Below are 21,404 nucleotides of genomic sequence, written 5' to 3' on the forward strand. Positions count from 1 at the left end.
TCAGCATGGGACTGCATTATATCCTGCCACACCTCGACAGACCTGGGACTTATGCAAGGATCCTATTTGTGGATTTCAGTTCAGCCTTCAATACCATCAAGCCTGATCTTCTCTCAACCAAACTGACTCAGCTCTCCGTGCCAACTACAATCTGTCGGTGGATCAACAGCTTTTTGACAGATAGGCAGGAGCTAGTGAGACTGGGGAAACTCCCATACGGGACCCTCACTATTAGCACTGGTGCTCCTCAGGGATGCGTTCTCTCTCCACTGCTCTTCTCCTTGTACACAAATGACTGCTCTGCAAACAACCCCTCTGCCAAGCTCCTGAAGTTTGCAGACAACACCACGGTCATTGGCCTTATCCGCGAAGGTGACGAGTCTGCATACAGACGGGAGGTTGAACAGCTGGCTGTCTAGTGCGGTCACAACAACCTTGAGCTGAACACACTCAAAACAGTGGAGATGATAGTCCCCCCCCCCCCCCCCCCCCACCACCACCACCACCATCCTGAACAGCACTGTGGCAGCAATGGAGTCATTCAGGTTCCTGGGCTCTACCATCTCTCAGGACCTGAAGTGGGACACCCACATAGACTCCATTGTGAAGAAGGCTCTGCAGAGGTTGCACTTCCTTTGCCAGTTGAGGAAGTTCAACCTGCCACTGGAGCTGCTGACTCCGTTCTACTCAGCCGTCATTGAGTCTGTCCTGTGTACATCTGTAACTGTCTGGTTTGGTTCAGCCACCAAATCAGACAGAAGAAAACTACAACGGACATTCAGGACTGCTGAGAGGATTATTGGTGCCCCCCTGCTCACCCTCCAAGAATCTCCAGAGTGAGGAAACATGCAGGTAGAATCACTCGGGACCCCACACACCCTGCCCACTCCCTTTTTGAACTGTTGCCCTCTGGCCGACGCTACAGCACTAAGCGCCAGGACAACCAGGCAAAAGAACAGTTTTTACCCTCAGGCCATTTACCACATGAACAATTAAACTGCCTTCAGGACTTCCCATGGTGCAATAATGTATAAATATGTAATGTACAGATGTAAATTCACTCCTGTTTAACTCAATAACTGTACATACCCCTACTTTGCACATATATTACCACTTGCACATGTACATAAGCCATTCTATGTTATGTCCTATTTTTTTGTATGTCTATTTATACTCTTACCTTGTTTATATTCTTTGTCTTACTGTAATGTTCTGTGTGCACTTGCTTGTTTCTCCTATCACCAAAAGAAATTCCTTGTGTACGTGAGCACACTTGGCATTAAAGCTCATTCTGATTCTTCTTTAGCACAAACATCATTTTAAACATTTCAATTACAGTATGATATTCTGTAAAGTTGCTTTAATACAATGTGTGTTGTGAAAAGCACTATACAAAAAAAAAAAAAAAAGACTTTTGTGTATTTGTGCATTTGTGGTGTTTTAGGAGCAGGAGGCCGAGGGAGAGGGAGAGGAGCTGGAATAAGCAGATTCTTTCAGGGAATAGGGTGTGTTCAGTCTTCCCTTCCCAGCCTCACTTTCAGTGAGGAATATCTTTACACATTCCAGACATGGCTTTGGTAATGATAAATCAGTGCCTGTAAACTCTAAGCTTCTCCATGCAATCTAGGAGCTGTTTCCTGCAGTCCATTTTATCACACTCATTAGACTATAAAATGCACAAAAAAGCCTTTTCACATGGGGTGGTTTGCTTCCATTTTTCTTGTAGAACATTTAACCCTGCTGAGTACACTGGCTCTGCTGAAGCAGGAGAGGCTGCTAATGAGACTACTGAAGGAGCAGGTGAGTGCTGTTTATCGATTCGGATCCTAGGCCACAGCACTGTTTCTTTAAGGGAGCGGAAGTCCGATCTCTAAAGCTTTTCACTTAATCATATCCATAGCCACTTTGGCTCTAATACAGCTCTCAATGGAGCCGGATTACAAGTGTAGTATTGATTTCACACAGAATAGAAGGAAACTCGGAATGCTGATTAGGGATCCGATTTAAGCAATTCATGTTGATAATTAACTATGATTTTAAAGGAAAAGTTTATCTAAATCTGTATGGTTTTATTCTGTGGAACACAAAAAAGAGATGGTGGGAGACATAATGTTTCCCTCATATGGTGAAAAGATGCCATGAAAGTGAATGGTGACTGAGACTAATATTCGGTCTAACATTTCTTTATGCCAACTTGCAAATCACTATTGAACCCCTGCATATTACTAATACTACTCTCCTATTAGGAGCTTGGAAGGATAATCTGGAAGATTGGGCTGCAGAAGACTGGAATGAAGATGTGAGTGTTTTCAGGAATCTTAAGATTAAACAAAGGAAAATATTTACTACGCTCATGTGAAATGCTCACTTTTCCTTTAACAGCTTTCTGAGACCAAAGTGTTTACCGCCTCCTACGCTCTTGGCTCCAAGAACCACATGCAGCCTGGACAGGGGTAAGTGCTTCCTGTGCTTTTAACACCTCCTAGCACAGAGATTTAGCATCTACTGTTATTGACATACATTATATAAATTTCCTCAAGGAAGATTGCAAGCAACTGAAGCTGCTGAATTTTGATTTGTTTGCCCTTGCCCATCAGATCGCTACATGAAAAAGAGCATGTGTCAACTAGTCCTAAACAGCTTTTATGTAAATATTCAAAGTGTAGTTAAAAAGCTCGACATAAGAGTAGGCTTGCCATGGTATAAGGTGTTACCGATTGTACTCGGTACATAGGATGACACCGGTGCAAAATTTTATACAGGTAATGGGTAAACATTATGAAAGAAACTTAATGACAACAGTTCCTCTATCAATAGCCAAACGAATAGAATTGCCTACAAGTCACCTAATGAGTTTGCGACTCATAAATAAACCTAAATGAACGAATTGAAAGCCAGATGTTCTTTATTGACAAATCAAAATTACTGACAGCAACAACTGTGCGAGACGGGACACGGTTTATCCCGTATTTTAGCGACTCGCACCCAAACTGCACCCGAACGTGTCTCAAATTTCACATGAAACGGACGCCTTCAGCGTGATTTGAAGATGCATCCAGTGCAGACTCGCAACAGGTTCAACAATTGGGGAGTTGTGTGAGATAACAGACACGACATGACCAAAGTGACTGCGGGGGAAAGATCAAGTAAGATCAATGCCATTCTGCACACGTCTTCTGTCATGTGTCCAGCAAAAGCAGTCAAATATTTAGTCAAAAATATAGCATTTGAGTGCATTATAATTGTTTCCTTCATTGTGATTCCAAAACACCAGTAAACACATATTTACATATTCATGTAATATGAGGAGAAATACAGTACTTTCATATAAAGCGTTTTCTATAAAAAAAACAAAAAAAAAAACATTATTAACATGTGCTCTAAAATGCCAAATTTATTTTTAGTGATAGCCTACTCGGATGAGCCCAATTTTAAACCGAGCGCTTTTCGTTGAGATTTAAAATGGGGAAGAAAACCCTTAACGGAAAAAAATACTGGCTCCATTGATTCGTTATTTTTGGAAAGGTAGTGTTTATTAGAAGAAAACATGGATAGATTTTTTTTTTTCTGTCTTTCTGGTTGTAGATTTTTCATTAAGTGTTGGAGCTGTTCGCAACGAACACGTATTTGCATACGTCAGTGCAGTTTTTCAATTGTTTTCCAATGTAATTATGTTCTAGTTGGACCTCTTTGACAGCTGACAGCTTGTCAGTAGAAGGAGAGTCACGTGACACCATTCGAGGTTCGGACGTGTGAATGGCGAGCTCTGCGCACTTTGCTAGTTTTAATACTTATGTCATAAACAGGTGAAATTCGATACACCCTGTTTCATAACTGTTCAAGGAAGACAATATGTCAAAGAATTCAAAATCCTCGGGCTCTGGAGACATTAAAAGACACTTACGTGCTCAAGCTGATACCCCTGAGCAGCAGGCCTCAAGCCAGGGAGCCGATTTGGCTGGAGAAGTGAGGGAAATTTGGCGAGAATTGTTGAACATGTCGGCAATGCTGATGAAGGTGATTGCTGACTTGGAAGATCTTGCTATAATACGTTGATCGATCACTGCCATGGAGACGAAATTCACTGAGGTGGTCACAAGAGTGGGGGATGTCGAGAAACAGATCGATTATCTGGGGTCATCGGAGAGGGAACTAGCTGCTATAATCTGCTAGCTACCAAGGTGGATTTGGAGTGCGTCTGGGAGAAGTTGGAGGACTTGGAGAACCGTAACCGGCGGAATAACGTCAGAATCGTCGGAATTCCTGAAGCCGAAGAGGGTCAGGATATGGTGATTCCTGGACGGGCTTTTTCCGAATATGCTCGACATGACATAGGCCATAAGCTGGAAATCGGGCGTGCTTACAGGGTTCTGGCTCAGCGATCTGCTAAAGGAGACAGGCCCTGATCAATTCTGGCCAAATTTCTGAGATCATCCGATAAAGATCTCGTGTTGTGCGAGGCGAGGAGTAGAGGATGGCTTTTTTTTTTTTTTTTTTTTTTTTTTATAAAAGAACCACAACATTTTCTTGTTCCCAGACTTTACGAATTCGACGAGAGAAATGTGATCGATTCAAGGAAAGCAAGAAACTCTTACATCAACGGAAGGTTGCTTTTGCTCTGATGTTCCCAGCCAAATTGAAAATAGATGTTAAGGATGGCCGTAAAACATTCACATGCCCATATCAAGCAATGTCCTTCATAAAGTCAATGGAGTTAGTAAGTTATTGTGTGGTTCTTGCATTGCAGCCGAATGGACTGACTCCCTGAAAATTCACTTGACAGTTCGAGGAACTGATTGCCTTTTTTGTTTCTTTTTGTGTTGGTTCCACCTAGTGGCTGGAGTTTGTTTTATAGATTATCTGTTGTTGTGTAACTCTGTCTCACAAAATTTGTATAGAATCACCAGACTTGAGCAATCCATTGGCAAAGATGTCACGGGGGCTCTCGTAGGCATACATGGACTGTTTGAGTTTAGAGGGATGGACGCGCTGTTGTGCGCGGGGTTAATGTGCACGTTTTTCTTTTTTCGTTTGGTTCGAGGGGAAGTTTGGGGTTTGATTGTTGCACTAATGTTGGAATGTGGTCTTTTATAATTTTGTTTTTGACACACAATCTATTTTTTCTCATGTCAAAATGCCAGATGTTAATATGAGCGGATTGTCTCTCTCCACGTGGAATGTGAATGGGTTGGGGCACTCCATAAAAAGAATGAAGGTTATTTCTCTTAAGCGTAATAAATATGATATAGTGTTTCTTCAGGAAATGCATCTTTCCCCACAGGAAGCTGAAAAATTTGGGAAGATATGGGGTGAACATGTTTTCTTTAGTGCTGGCTCAAGTAAGAGCAGGGGAGTCATTACACTGATAAGTAAGCATCTACAATTGAAATGTCTCAAACAAATTAAAGACACATTAGGAAGAGTCATTATTGTTTTAGCAGAAATTCAGGGGTTAAAGTCTTATTTTGGCTAATATTTACGCACCTAATGTTGATGATCAGGGCTTTTTTTATATAGATCAGGATCATGACAAATATTGGGAGGAGAGTTTAATTTTTGATGGACTCAGTCCTTGATCATAGTGAAGAAAAAGTGTGCAAGCCCCCTAGAGCAACATTGACGCTTCACGGGATGTGTAAAAATCTTGGTCTTTTGGAGACTTTCGAACCCATCTGGTAGGGACTACTTTTTTTTTTTTTTTTTTTTTTTTTTAATCAGTCCATAAGATTTATTCTAGAATAGATTTATATATATATATAACCTAAGTTCCAATAAAAATCTATCCATCTATTTTTCTGGTTTTATCTATCTTTTTAAAACTTTCAGACAAAGACTTTGTCAAGACAACATCAAAGTTTGTCTTGACAAACTTTACCTATCTTTGTGTTTGCTAGCTTTTATAAGTGAAGTCAAAAAAGCATAGAACAAATATACATACACATACGTAGTGCAAATTTAAATACAAATCTGTTATATACAGTGCAAGGGAAGTAATGGCAGAAGAGGGTTGCATGAGTGTTTCACCAAGCACACTCATCTCGTTTTCCTTTGCACACTGACCACGTTTACATGCATTTAAAGTGGGTAATTCCAGGTTTTTTGCAGAAAGCGGCATTCTGAAACGTCATGTAAATGAGCGTCGATTTCCTTACGCCGTTTAAGGGATTAAGAGAAAGTGGTTTAACACGGCTAGCTTTCTCCCGGAGAAAGCTGCTTATGTGGCCATGTAAACACATGCGCAGCACTCTAACAGGTTTTTGAAGAGTGCGCATATGCGTGGAACAGACCGAATAAAAAATGTCAGTATGAAGCCCAACAACAAGTCAACGAAACATTTCTGGGAGTACAGTGGGAAAAGCACATTCACTATAAACTATATGCATTTATAAACACCACTGTAAAATATTGACGGTCCCTCACATTGGCATACATGTGCTAGTACATTGAGGGAATCCTGGAGTTTTACGTAAAGGGAAACCCCACTGTTGAAGCGCAGTTCCCCTGCAGGTCACCATAGAAAGTTAAGGAAACAAACACAGCAACAACTCTGGAATATCTGAAAATAAAGTGAAGCAACAGAGAATAAAATAGTGAAGTCTTTCTCAGATACATGTTTGTTATTTACACAAGCGTCGCGGGTAAATTACATTGCTCTGGAGAAAGCTGTTTACCGATCGAGCCGCATGTATACAGGAGTAAAGAATACACCGCTTATACAGTGCATGTAAACCAGAAAGCCACTTTCTCGCAATAACCCGCTTTCTGGTGTCTATGTAAACATAGTCACTGTTGCATTGTGTGGTGAGCTGTCAAAGCTCATTGTAACAGACAACAAAATAAAATAAGGAATTAATTTATAGTTTAGACTTGCATGTTAATGCACTTTTCAAATTGATGAATGAAGAGCCATATTTAAGTTAAATGTAAAACTTATCACAGTTCACATGTGGGAGCAACCAATAAACTTTCGACTACATTTTATGACACACCCCTTAGATGTATCATGGCTGCCCAAAACAGCAATTATTGATGTTTTTAGCCCAAGGACACACTTTGTCGATATGGCTTTAAAGTTGACTTCATAAGTATGTGGGCTAATGAGCCGGTGAAAACTGAACAGATCAGGTTCACTGAACTGTCACAAAGCACTAAGTTTAAATGGCAGAAGGGGTAGAATGACGTAGGTTCATGTCGCGTTTTAAATTTATAGCTGTCAAGAAATTTGACATTATGGCCTTTATTTTAAGACCGTTACGTCTTAAGCGCAGCGCTATGTGATATGTCATACATCCAAAATCAGTGGGCATGGCCAAGGAGGTTTGCTATTTTCATGCAAGCATGCATTAAGTATAGGCGTAAGTGGGTTGGCGAAATCGCAAGCGCAAAGCGCAATTAATAAATGAAGACGGACCATTCAAAAGATGTTGTTAGCTAGTGTTTCATTGGACCTCATATATTTTTGTGAATACACCCACTGTTGCGCACATACTCCCACAGCTGGCATGAAAACTCACCTAGTCCCAGTTTCCCAGGCACATTTAGCGCTCTCACGAAAATTGGAAAAGACGTAGTGGACAGCCATAGCACTGCGCCTAATGCAGGTACTAACCCTAATTGTCATATCAAATTTCAATTCTCTTTTTCTCTGTGCTCCTCAGGGTTGATCTCAGCTCATTGATGCCTAAAGTGGCAGAGGGCGACTCCGAGCTGGCCGGTTTAGAGCCGTCATACCCTGATACTCTCACCCAGAGCCTGGTGTTCACCAACTCCCAGCAACACTCCACCCAAGCACACACACACAGCTATGCCTCTGCTGCCGCTGGCACTTATGCGCACGCCACAATGGTGAGGTCTAACAGACGCACAAACACATACATACACATACTGGCTTGTAGCTCTGTTAAGCATCACAGTTTGGCAGAATTTTTCTGGAGACGTGGCTATTCAGTGAGCCAATGTTGCTAATCAATGAAGATTATACAAGTTTCTCCAGTTTCAGGAGTTTTTTTTTTTTTTTTTTTACATAGGAAAACCTTTTATTTGATGCAAAGATATGCATTAGCCACCAGGCAAGCAAACTAACTAAAAATTAGGGATGCATGGATACTGATGGGTCTTTTGGGTCATGTTTAAGTTGCATGAATCAAATCATCAAAATAAGTGATTTCAATTAATGTCATCTTCTGCCTCTAGTCCATGCTGGGATCCAGACTTCACCAAATTGATGTACAGAAAGCAGAACCAGTCAGCATGCCCCGACTCACCCCTCTGTCCAATCAAATGGCAGGGACCCTAAGCAATGGCAATGAATCTGCAGAACCCACTGCTTCAGTTCCACATGCGACTGTACCTATGACTCTGAGTGAACCCAAGGAGATGCCTGTTACAACAGTTCACAGTGAGTATTACACACACTGTGGTCAATATATATGGCCCCGAGGGGCTGCAAAGTAAATTTTTTCCATATCATATTTTAATTTATTTTGGCTCACACTGTGTTATCGGTCTATATACATGAAAACATAGTTGCCATTATATTTCAGAAAGGGGGTCCCTCACAAGAGAATCTTAATATTTTGGGTTTTCTTGGCATCAAAGTTTTTAATTCCCTGTGTTATAAAACACACTTTTATTTCACTCTCTTTTCTCTTTACAGTGGACCTGAAGTCCTTACCCGACCCATCCCCCATCCTTAGTCAACTGACCCAGCATCAGAATTCAGCACTCCAGTCGGACCTGCTGGCTCAGGCCCGAGACTCCGCCCCACTCCCCCCATATGATGGGCCCTCTACATCCCTGAACCCCCTCTCTGAGCCTGTCAGCACCACAACAGAGCCCCCACAGGCCAAAAACATCAGGCCACAGAGACGGAGAGCGCCCCCTCCCTCCAAGGTAATGAAAGTACTTGTCCTTTCATTGGACTGGCAATGAGAAACACCCAAAGAAGTAAACCTTAATTTACAAATTGTGTGCAAATGCCCATTTTGGGAGTTTTATGGTACCGTTAAATTGTTATATGGTTGCCAAATCCCACTGTCAAAGAAAATGTGCTTTATTCAAATTGACTTTCTAATTTCTGTGTTAACCCTTAAAGTTCGGATCGGCCCACCGAGAAAAACATTATCAAAATATAACAAAATATTTTGATGAACACAAAATAGGTATCGTTTTAAAGCTTAGTACTTTACAATGCATGTAGGCATTATTACTAAAATTGAACAAGTGCTTTGAAATTTGCAGACAAATCAGAAGTGTTCCATTTTGAACATTTATTAATAATTTTGTACTGCAAATATTATTGTTATCGGTAAAAAATTTAAACTAATCCAATAGCCATGTATCATATGTCGTTGGAAAGCTCTCAAAGAGTAGAATACAACCAGTCTATTTGTTTTACTCAGACGAAAATATAGTGAGTAGTAGCTAAGTATGTCTTTGACATACATGTTACATATAAACAGGTGTTACTTATCAAAAAATGAACAGAACATACAATATCACATTGTATTTCTTAGAGGAGGTGTTTCCCGTTAAAACCAGCCCACACACAATGTAATCGGATGCATAGATCATTAGATAATCCACAAGAAGCACAATGTGCACACAGCATAATGTGCTATCTGGTTAAAAATACGTTCACTTTCCTGGATCAAATGACTTCATTGGAAATGATGTAGTACATTGTCCAGCATCATGCAAAGCTAAACCAATTGTAGTAGGATTCAGACTGCTGCAACCAGAGGTGGAAGCTATCCAAATATGGGCAGTGAGGATCGTTCACTCGAATTACATATGGCCACCAGATGGCGGCACCAAGAACATGACCGACTCGATGACTGAAATGACACAGAATAGAACTGAATGAGATCACGTTACTCATGCCTGCATGCTTTGGAGAGAGAGAGCATACCCATAGTGATTGTTGTATTTTCATGTGTGATTACTTCTTATGCACAATTATTATGTATTATGTTTAGAGAGGCTTTTGGAACTTGGAAACATTTTTGGACCCCAGGAGAAATTTTTGTTTTCTTGTGATTGCTTTTTATGTATCAACACAAAATTTTACTCCATTATAGTTGACATGACTGGGAACAAAGCAAAAGCAGTTTTTCAGAGCTACCTTATTTCCACCCAGAGATATATAATGTCAAATCAGAAAAATATAAAAAAAGTTCATTTTTGGCTCAAGTTTTATTGTGATTTTTCAGCAGTTTCTTTGGCTGAAAGTTGTAAGCCTTTAATTTTGGGCTTACAACTTAATGCCACTGAAACAGGAAATCTTTAAAAATGCCTTCAGAGCTTAAAGGGTTAATGAACAAGCCATTATGTGTTTTGATTGCCAGATCCCATCTTCAGCAGTAGAGATGCCAGGCTCTACTGATGTTTCTGGGCTGAATGTGCAGTTCGGTGCACTGGATTTTGGATCTGAGGCCACTGTGGAGAATCTCAACCAATCAGAAACTAGTTGTCAGGAACCTGTGGTTGCTGCTAAAACCCAGAGCAACCCTACCATCAGGTTTATCTGTCCACCTATATCTCTCCTGTTCTAAGCATGTTTGATCTGTTCAGTTAAATTGCTGATACTTAAGGAATAGTATATCCCAAAATCTGTTATTATTTACTCAACCTCATGTCATTCTAAACCTTTTCGACTGACTTTCTTCTGTGAAACACAAAAGACGTTAAGCAGAATGTCTGAGCTGCTCTTTTCTGTTCAGTGAAAGTGAATGGGCAAAAAAGTACCATAAAAGTCAACTATATGCCTTGTACTCTGTATTCCAAGTGTTCTGAAGCCATACAATAGCTTAGTGTGGAACTGTTATGCACTGAAAATCTTGATAGACAGACGTGGTCACAACTGACTTTCATTGTATGCAAAAGCAGCTTAGACGTTGTGCAAAAAAAAATTCTAATGTGTTCCACAGATGAAAGTCAAATAGGTTTGAAATAACATGTGTTTTTATAAACAAAAAGTGATCCTTTGCTTTTTACAGTTCCCTCATTCATGGTACATTTTGTTGTAAATTGATTTATTTGTGACTGCTGTCCAATCAGGTATTGATCTGAGACCATTAAACGATTGTCTTAATGCATTTCTAATCAGAGTTTCTTCCTGTGTGTATCATCTCATCATTTTAGTGATTCTCTAGGTGGTTTGCCTCCAGCGGTGATGGAGTCCAGTTACCCCTCATTGGGTTTATCCAGCACTCCTGCCATGGCTCCCTCTTCTGCCACCGAAGTGGAGTCATCGGCCACCACCCCTCTCAGCGTATGACCAACTACCCATTCATCTCTTTTTAAATATGTTTTAATTTTTAAAAAGAATACTCGATATGAATCTTCCTTACCAAAACTTTTCTCTAGTATAATTGCTTTTAATAAATGAGATGTTAGTATGTCTGACAGCTGAATCAATTTACCTCTGTTTACCCACAGAATGGATTCAGTGAAATTAGGACATCTAGCACACAGGAAGGTATGTAAGATCTGTGTTATGCTTGTGTCTGTTGCCCATTTCAGTAAGGCATCCTGATTTGTGCCTGGCAGGTAGAGACAAGGCCCTAACCCCAAACACTAACTTTGGCTATATTTACTGTGCGAACAGGCTTTTGTTAGTTTGCCTAAAAATTATGATAAAATATACTTTTGTTCTGCTAATGTGTTCGTTTGGTGATATTTCTCTTGTTTCTGCACATCCCTGAAATTCTTAACCTAGGAGAATTAAGAAAGTCGAAGAGCGTTGATGATAGGGCTGTGTCGATACAATCAAATATCGATATATTGCAGTACTTTTCTGAAGATATTGTATCGATACTTTAGGACCATGTATCAGTATTTATATTAAACTATTTGTGTATTCATATTATGTAAACACACAACAAAGTTGGCACACTGTTACTTCTAAATCAATTTAATGAGCTTAATGAGACAAAAACGTGATGTTTTGAGCTACATGCTCTTCATCAGACATCAGCATGTAATTGAAAAATACCCAAATGAATTGGAATTGAAATTGGAATTTATTTGTAATCTAATCAAATTATGATATCGTGATGTATCGCAATTTATCGAATCGTAACTTGAGTATTACATTATTGATGATTGGTTAAAACCAGACGTGAATGTGGTTTGGACGTGAAGTTCTTGATTTACAGTACCTTATCCCAGCTGAGGAAATTGTAGCTAGCTATGTTACTAGCTTAAAGGGATAGTTCACCCAAAAATGAAAATTCTTCAGTCATTTACTCACCCTCATCCCAGATGTGTATGAATTTCTTTCTTATTCTGAACACAAAAGATTTTTTAGATGAATATTTCAGCTCTGTAGGTCCATAAAATGCAAGTGAATGGTGGCCAGAACTTTGAGGGTCCAAAAAGCACATAAAGGCAGCAAAAGTAATCCATAAGACTCCAGTGGTTTAATCCATGACTTTTGAAGATATATGATAGGTGTGGGTGAGAAACAGATCAATATTTAAGTCATATTTTACTATAAATCTCCACTTTCACATTCTTTTGTTTTTGGTGATTCACATTCTTTGTGCATATCGCAACCTACTGGGAAGGGAGGAGAATTTATAGTAAAAAAGGACTGAAATGTTCATCTGTTTCTCGCCCACACCTATCATATCACTACTGAAGATATAGATTTAACGACTGGAGTCTTATGGATTACGTTTATGCTGCCTTTATGTGATTTGGAACTTCAAAGTTTTGGTCACCATTCACTTGCATTGTTTGGACCTACAGAGCTGAAATATTCTTTTAAAAGTCTTCATTTGTGTTCAGCAGAAGTAAGTCATATACATCTGGGATGGCATGAGGGTGAGTAAAGTATGAGAGAATTTTCATTTTTTGGTAAACTTAACAAAAAATCTTTTAATGGTTTTTAAAGCACTTAATACCTTAGCACTGTCTTTTTTGACTGTTTATCAAATTATGTTCTAACTCGCAGTTTGAGGTCTTCCAGTGCAGAATTTCTTACATACTGTAATGTAAATCTTAAGAGATCTGGTGAAGCTGCTTTTAGCCATTATGCGGTAAAAATCTGGAATGCTTTACCAATTTGAAATTAGACAAGCACCAAGCATTTACATTTTGATAAAACTAGATTTTTTTTATTCATCATTATATTCAATTTGTATCTATTTACTTTTGTTTTCCCTATATTTTAATTCATTTTAATATTTTATCTTTGTGCTGTTTCATTTTAATTGCCATGATTTGTTTTACTTTGTCTGAAATTTTGAATTCTATGTTTTTATACTTCCAACTGTGAAGCACTTTGAGCTGCATTTTATGTATGATAGGTGCTATACAAATAAAATGTATTATTATTACGAAACTATCCCTTAAATGTAAAAAATGAATAACTTTGAAGGCCGCCTCTCTTATGTTGTTTTTCAAAAGAATTTATTTTTATTTTTATTGAGACTGCTTATCTACTGCTGTTGTCTGCCTGAGAGTTGGCAACCTTTCGTCACCCTCAACAGACTAATTTTAAAATGCCGCTGCACGTAGTATAACCGCAGTCGTCGTTCACCCAGGGTGACAAAGGGACAAACAGGGCACCTTGCATCTATCTGCATGTCCTAATTGGGCACAGCACATCAAGTCTCCAGCGTCAAGTAATTTTTCTGTCATCATTAAAAGTGAAATGTGGAGGGGGATTCTAGACCAAGGAGATTTCACTGTGGGTGGAGCTACACAGTATGATGTGACCAACTAGAAACAGTATATTGGGCCACTTGTTGCTTGGGACAAAAACATGAAAGAGAGTGTAATTGCTTCCATTGCCTGTTTACGATACCATGTTGGTGACAATTTAGTTCAAATTACCCAATTTGAACAAGACTTTAAATCTTTATTAGGCGAATTCATAGTGTAGACAAACATTTGCGATTTGACCTTTTGACATTTCTTGCCTTTGTCTTCCTGCAGCTGCTCCGTCCAGCACCCCACAATGCATGTCCACAGCTCTCTCTGGCGAGAACGGCTTGCCATCTACATCACTCCAATCTTCCTCCACCTCAACAGCAGCAACTGCCCTCAGCACAGCTCCTCCCTCTCTTAGCAGGTACTACCTCCCCACTGGAATTATCATCTAATTAAATATTTAGGAAACAGTTGACACATTCCTGCTGATGTTATTAGTCGTCTAATGGACTCATTTTTGTTTTTTTTGTTGTTTCTTTCATCAGTCACATTAGCAGTGTTAACTCTCTCGGATCTTCAGCGCCTGCCAGCTCTTCCCTGAGCGTAAGTACTCTCAACCCGAGGTACTCGGGTATGTGATTTTTAAAAATGGATCTTTATGAGTGACTGGATCATTATTAATTGACTGTAATCGCTTCCTCCAGTCACAGATGGGTGCTGACGTGAGCGTGAGCCTGCCTGTGTTTTCCGGCTCTGTGTCAAATGTGTCCAGTTCGGCAATCAACTCAAACGGACTAAACGCTGCAACTCAGAGTCTCTCTGCTAACAGCACATCCGCTCCCTCTGCTGGCCGATCTGCACCACTGCAGCCCTCCATCAACACCTCCAGCACCTCTGGTCAGTGACCATTAAAGTGTTTATTATAGTGCAGATGAAATGTTTGTATTGTTTGGACCAACACATTAACTGTTTGAAAATGATGTGCATTCAATTAAGTATTTAAATTGTTATTAACACATTAATTTGTCCGTGTCTTCAGGTAAAGCTCCTCCGAACCTGGCTCAAGGAGTCCCGCCTCTGCTGGCCAGTCAGTACATCATGGGTCCTGGTGGCCTCCTTCCTGCTTACCCGGTTAGTATATGGCTGCTCTGCACTCCCGTTCATTAAGCAAAGATTTAATATCAATTGCATTTATGTGAGTTGTTTACATTAACAAAAAATGTTTCTCGGTGGGCCTGGGTAGCTCAGCGATTATTGACGCTTACTACCACCCCTGGAGTTGCGAGTTCAAATCCAGGGTGTGCTGAGTGACTCCAGCCAGGTCTCCTAAGCAACCAAAATTGGCCCGGTTGCTAGGGAGGGTAGAGTCACATGGGGTAATGATTGGTGGTTCTCGCTCTCAATGGGGTGCGTGGTAAGTTGTGCGTGGATCGCAGAGAGTAGCATGAGCCTCCACATGCTGTGGGTCTCCGCGGTGTCATGCACAACGAGCCACGTGATAAAATGCGTGGATTAACGGTCTCAGAAGTGGAGGCAACTGAGACTTGTCCTCCGCCACCCGGATTAAGGTGAGTAACCGCACCACCACGAGGACCTACTGAGTAGTGGGAATTGGGCATTCCAAATTGAGAGGAAAAAAACAAGAAATGTTTCTCACCTTCATTTTGTGCCATGTACAAGTCTTAAGTCAAAAGGCTAACAGCTAAGCAATTCCTTTACATTAGAAACAAAAAATAATATACGTAGTCTGTATTTTAATGCAGTAATTCAAATGACAGTTACGAAGCTGCATGTGTCTCTGTTTCTGATCACTTACATGTTGTTTCATTCCTAAAGCCAATCTATGGATATGAAGACCTACAGATGATGCAGTCACGTCTGCCCATGGTGAGGATTTCACTCGTTTCTTCACTAACACTCGGCATTTGGCTATTCGCTATGCCCGGTTTTCATGTGTTTTTCTTTCTTTCTTTTTTTTTTGTCACTCTGTCCTCTGCAGGATTATTATGGAATGACATTCCCTGGTACAGCACTAGCTGGTAGAGATGGCGGATTAGCAAACAGTCCATACTCTGGTAAGTAGTCCACAATTCAGGGTTATTGACTTGTTGCAAGGACTGGTACACTAACAGGAATGGGACAAATAATTTGTTTGCACCTGGAATATTATATTGATGTCTGGGACCCAATATGATATTGTGGCACTTTTTTGAATCTGAATACACAAACTGATATTGTGATCTTTTACCCTGCATCCCAACCCAGACCTTATCCGCCCGAGATTAGAATTCGGGTGTCCCAAATCATAGTATGTGGAAATGAGTGTCCCAAAGTTGCCCGGATGGTCTACTATTACCAGTAAATTTCCAAAATGTGGATCCGTGAAACTCTTTTAGCTAATATTGCCCATAATCCCTTGCTCGACTAAAGAGGAGTTTGACCTTCAGCTTCAGAACTACAATTGTGATACTGGAAAAACTACAAACATGGCTGTGAGACTGACAACGCATCATCCTTTCATGTTTTTACAACATAAAACATTATGTATGTTTGGTTGAACGCTGTGAAGAGAAACTACTTTGTTCTCTCTGTCGGATGAAGACGCTGATTGGCTCATTAAATTGTGAATGGTCAAGCGGCGCTATTGATCAGATAAGGGTATCATAATCATCATTTTGTCATCATGGGTTCATTTATGTCCATCTACTGTATTTGTACTGCTTGATGTGGATGCTCTTGTGTATTCTTGAGCTTGAGCTTCTTTCTCGAAAATAATCTTTAATGAAAGTGTCAGCACACCATATTGATTAAAACGGGATTACCACAAAAAGAAAATGAACCAAATGAACACAATTGTCTGTTCTCATTTTATTTTTGTCATTTATTGTTTCTAGTGGTCGACCGCTATATTGCTGAGGCCGATAAATCGGGCGATTATTCTTTTTTTTTTTTCTTTTTTTTTTTAATTATCAGCATCAGGCGGCAAATTTTCCCGTTTGGCCGTTTTTTTTTCTTTCTTGAGGGCGCCATAAATCGCCTGCTTCCATTGAAAAGCAACTGAGACAGGTAAATGACCAGTCATGGTTTGTTTTGTTGTTACATGCATCGTGGTACTACAATAATAGACCAGTGTGCAATACAGTGTCATTTAAACAATCCGCATATCAGAGCCATGGCAGACGCGTTTGAGCTCATAATGTTAAAGTGCTCGTCTGTTTCATTCTCCCTCTCTCTCCTCTAGTAGCGGTTCTAGCTTGTATGGCGCCCCTGGGCGAAACCCGCTTCAACACGCCCCCAGAAGTTGTTGATGGAGAATTGTATGGCACCTTGGGGGAAACCCGCTTCAACACGCCCCCCAAAGTTGTTGACGGGGGTGGGGGTCTGTGTAGGTGCCTCGTGCCACCCACCCGCAAGATGCCGCCCTGGGCAACTGCCCATGTCGCCCATGCCTATATCCGCCACTGCTCTCCTCAACAGTTCCCTGTAACTTTTAACTGTCTTGTCTAATGATAAAAAGGAAAATATCAAACTAATATCATATACCGTCTGCAAATATGCGCATATCTCGTTTAAATGGATGTAATAAACAAACCTCACAAAACTTGAGCCGATACAGCATCCTGTGGAGCACTCATTTATTTACCTCTAAAGCACGTATTCTATCAGCCTCTCCCCTCAGCAGTTCCCCGTCACCTTTAACTTTCTTTTCTAATGATAAAAAGCAAATATCAATAAAACTTCTATTATATACCATCTGCAAATATGCAGATATCTTGTTTAAACAGATGTAATTCATAAACCTCACGAAAATCCAGCATTTTCTTCCCATCTAGCGCTCATCTAATATCTTCCTCTGAAGTGCATATTCTATTAGCCAGAATAAAAAACTTCAGGATCAAAAGTTCCTCTGATTCACAAATCATGATGGTCAGTGGTCACAATCCAAGCAGGTGATCCAGGTTGTTTAAATTGCCAGGAGACAGCTGCTGCTCACTGGATCCGCAAGAGCACGTGAGTGCAACCAATGTCTTTCTAGCAAGTCAGTCCACTGTCGGCCATCTTTGGAATGCTCTTGGGAGGCTATTTCCAGTCATGACAGTGCAGCTCCTATCTACTTGAATGGGGAAAGACCGAAATCTCCAAAACAGCTGGTCAAGATTACAATCAAAGAACATATTTCAAATCAGCAGTTAAATCTGACAACACTGGTATCCTAAATGGTGCTTCTTTACCTCAGATTACACAAAAAAACACAGTTTTCCCAGCTTTTATAGCAAATGTGCATGTGCATTCTCTAGTTGATTGACAGGCGATGTCTGTATCTAAAAGGTGACTGGCTCTTTTACCTGTAAGGCGGGACTTCCTATCCACATCCGTTGACTGTTGGCTGCATTTGGGTGTTCTAATTTCACTCAATCATTTTAATAGAAGTGTCCCATCTCTGCTAAATGGTCTCTGGTGCAACTTAAAAAGTAAAAGCGCTTAACATGTGCTATGAGTAAATGTCTTATTCACTATGCACTGTATGCACAGTTGGTTTGATTCTGTATTTGTTGAGTAAATGTGATTGCTAACGTGGACATGCCATCCATGGTTGCTGGACTACTGTGTGTACTGTTATTTCCTTCTTCCTAATATATTAACAATTTCTTCAAGTGCAAATAAATTACTAAAATGTTATGACTAAACAGAAATCAGAAGAAACTGCTATCTACCATTTAAAATAAAAAAAATTAAGAATTTTTTTACAAAGTTTTTTGAGAAATTGGAGTAAATATAGTGCTAAATAAGAGTTTATATTTTTTAGCAATTTTATGTTCATTATTTACTATATTAAATTGTGTGATGTATCGGTATTGTATTGGCTTATAGGCAACCCTGCTCTCTGGATATCGCATCGGCCATTTAAAAAAAAAAAAAAAAACATCGGTCAACCACTAATTGTATCACTGAAATATAGCGGAGGTCAGATGCTCTTTCAAGGGACTGTAACGATGTAATCAGTATGTAATACTGCCTAAGGGGGAGAAAATAAAGTGATTCAGCACAATGTCATTCAGGTGTTCGGTCTTTCCGACTTGAATAACATTCAAGTTCAGGAGGTAATCCAGTATTTTTTACTGCGATGAGATCACATCTTTAAATATAACTGTTATCTGTGTTATATTTCATCTGCAACACATTGTAAACATCACATATTGAAAAGAGATAATGACAAGAAAAGAGACTAGTTTGGTTTGCATTAACTAAACATTACTACATGCAACATTATATCTAAATGGCTCTCCAGACAAAACACCCTGTGACAGATCTTCATCGACATGCTGTTTCTTCTCTAATATAGTAGGAAGCATTGTAGAGTATCATAAATGAAATGCAATGAAGAATAATTAATAAAGATTAGTAGAAATGAAATGAGGAACGTGCATGCCATGATAACTGTAACAGGATTATTGACAGGTCAGTGTACGGTGACAGGATACACGTACCAATGTGACTGAGGGGTCTTTGGTTTCAAGATGCAATCATACTTTTTTGATGCACACTAAAAAGTAGACACTTTTCCATCACAAAAACAGTGCACACTTTAAGGGTATAGTATAAGTAGGTGAATTGGGATGCAACATTACTCATTTTCATTAATCTTCACTGGACTTCTGTGCTTTGCGCAACAAGTACTGAACCTCCTGCTCCTGCTTTACTTCATTGTAGAGCTATAGAAGTAGCATTGTGAACAGGCACTTCATTGTCGGTAAAAACAAATCAACGTGAGGGAACTGGTTCCACTATAGTCTTGTCTGTATGGAGGAGTTTTACAGACATCACTACCAATTAAACAAATTATAGACTTATTCTTAGCACGTTCTGGCTTTGCATTTTGGTTAAATAGAAATGGTGTTCATTGACCTAATGCAGCAGTACGTTGCATCTTCTCACACACTTACTCTAATGTGAAAAATGTAACTATTTACAGTGCATCCGGAAAGTATTCACAGCGCTTCACTTTTTCCACATTTTGTTATGTTACAACCTTATTCCAGAATTGATTAAATTCATTATTTTCCTCAAAATTCTACAAACAATACCCCATAATGACAACATGAAAGAAGTTTGTTTGAAATCTTTGCAAATTTATTAAAAATAAAAAAATGGGAAAACAAATCACATGTACATAAGTATTCACAGCCTTTGCTATGACACTCAAAATTGAGCTCAGGTGCATCCTGTTTCCACTGATCATCCTTGATGTTTCTACAACTTGACTGAGTCCACCTGTGATAAATTCAGTTGATTGGACATGATTTGGAAAGGCACCCACCTGTCTATATAAGGTCCCACAGTTAACAGTGCATGTCAGAGCACAAACCAAGCCATGAAGTCCAAGGAATTGTCTGAAGACCGCCGAGACAGGATTGTATCGAGGCACAGATCTGGGGTAGGGTACAGAAAAGTTTCTGCAGTATTGAAGGTCCCAGTGAGCACAGTGGCCTCCATCCATAAATGGAAGAAGTTTGGAACCACCAGGACTCTTCCTAGAGCTGGCCGCCCGGCCAAACTGAGCGATCGGGGGAAGAAAGGCCTTAGTCAGGGAGGTGACCAAGAACCCGATGGTCACTCTGACAGAGCTCCAGCGTTTCTATGTGGAGAGAGAACCTTCTAGAAGAACTACCATCTCTGCAGCACTCCACCAATCAGGCCTGTATGGTAGAGTGGCCAGACAGAAGCCACTCCTCGGTAAAAGGCACATGACAGCCCGCCTGGAGTTTGCCAGAAGGCACTTTCAGACCATGAGAAACAGAATTCTCTGGTCTGATGAAACAAAGATTGAACTCTTTGGCCTGAATGGCAAGCATCATGTCTGGAGGAAACCAGGCACCGCTCATCACCTGGCCAATACCATCCCTACAGTGAAGCATGGTGGTGGCAGCATCATGCTGTGGGGATGTTTTTCAGCGGCAGGAACTGGGAGACTAGTCAGGATCAAGGGAAAGATGAATGCAGCAATGTACAGAGACATCCTTGATGAAAACCTGCTCCAGAGCGCTCTGGACCTCAGACTGGGGCGAAGGTTCATCTTCCAACAGGACAATGACCCTAAGCACACAGCCAAGATAACAAAGGAGTGGCTACGGGACAACTCTGTGAATGTCTTGAGTGGCCCAGCCAGAGCCCAGACTTGAACCCGATTGAACATCTCTGGAGAGATCTGAAAATGGCTGTGCACCGACGCTCCCCATCCAACCTGATGGAGCTTTAGCGGTCCTGCAAAGAAGAATGGAAGAAACTGCCCAAAAATAGGTGTGCCAAGCTTGTAGCATCATACTCAAAAAGGCTTGAGGCTGTAATTGGTGCCAAAGGTGCTTCAACAAAGTATTGAGCAAAGGCTGTGAATACTTATGTACATGTGAATATTTTATTTTTATATTTTTTTTTTATTGTTTTTTTTTTTTTTTATACATTTGCAAAGATTTCAAACAAACTTTTTTCATGTTGTCATTATGGGGTATTGTTTGTAGAATTTTAAGGAAAATAATGAATTTAATCCATTTTGGAATAAGGCTGTAACATAACAAAATGTGGAAAAAATGAAGCGCTGAGAATACTTTCCGGATGCACTGTATTCTTGGCATTATAATATCATGTATCATGTTGCAGTATCATGAGGTAAAACAAGGCAAAACTTTGAAATAATTTTTTCCCACCTCTGATCAGTCAGTAAGACTACATGCATGCGTGTTGGTGTA

General features: G+C 40.1%; 1 protein-coding gene across 3 annotated transcripts in view; it reads left to right on the forward strand.

Moving 5' to 3' along the window:
* ubap2b (ubiquitin associated protein 2b) overlaps nucleotides 1–21,404 on the forward strand; it is a 41,261-nt gene that overhangs the window by 14,826 nt on the left and 5,031 nt on the right. For all 3 annotated transcript variants that reach the window (XM_051652636.1, XM_051652637.1, XM_051652638.1), the window contains exons 7-22: nucleotides 1,445–1,505; nucleotides 1,727–1,800; nucleotides 2,247–2,299; nucleotides 2,383–2,453; nucleotides 7,659–7,845; nucleotides 8,194–8,398; nucleotides 8,657–8,892; nucleotides 10,347–10,519; nucleotides 11,143–11,272; nucleotides 11,440–11,479; nucleotides 13,945–14,080; nucleotides 14,205–14,262; nucleotides 14,364–14,556; nucleotides 14,699–14,790; nucleotides 15,496–15,546; nucleotides 15,659–15,734. In XM_051652636.1, the coding sequence (XP_051508596.1) occupies nucleotides 1,445–1,505; nucleotides 1,727–1,800; nucleotides 2,247–2,299; nucleotides 2,383–2,453; nucleotides 7,659–7,845; nucleotides 8,194–8,398; nucleotides 8,657–8,892; nucleotides 10,347–10,519; nucleotides 11,143–11,272; nucleotides 11,440–11,479; nucleotides 13,945–14,080; nucleotides 14,205–14,262; nucleotides 14,364–14,556; nucleotides 14,699–14,790; nucleotides 15,496–15,546; nucleotides 15,659–15,734 (1,836 nt within the window). The remainder of the gene's footprint in view (nucleotides 1–1,444; nucleotides 1,506–1,726; nucleotides 1,801–2,246; nucleotides 2,300–2,382; nucleotides 2,454–7,658; nucleotides 7,846–8,193; nucleotides 8,399–8,656; nucleotides 8,893–10,346; nucleotides 10,520–11,142; nucleotides 11,273–11,439; nucleotides 11,480–13,944; nucleotides 14,081–14,204; nucleotides 14,263–14,363; nucleotides 14,557–14,698; nucleotides 14,791–15,495; nucleotides 15,547–15,658; nucleotides 15,735–21,404) is intronic.

The sequence above is a fragment of the Myxocyprinus asiaticus genome, chromosome 24, assembly GCF_019703515.2.
Source record: "Myxocyprinus asiaticus isolate MX2 ecotype Aquarium Trade chromosome 24, UBuf_Myxa_2, whole genome shotgun sequence".
Classification (NCBI taxonomy): Eukaryota; Metazoa; Chordata; class Actinopteri; order Cypriniformes; family Catostomidae; genus Myxocyprinus; species Myxocyprinus asiaticus.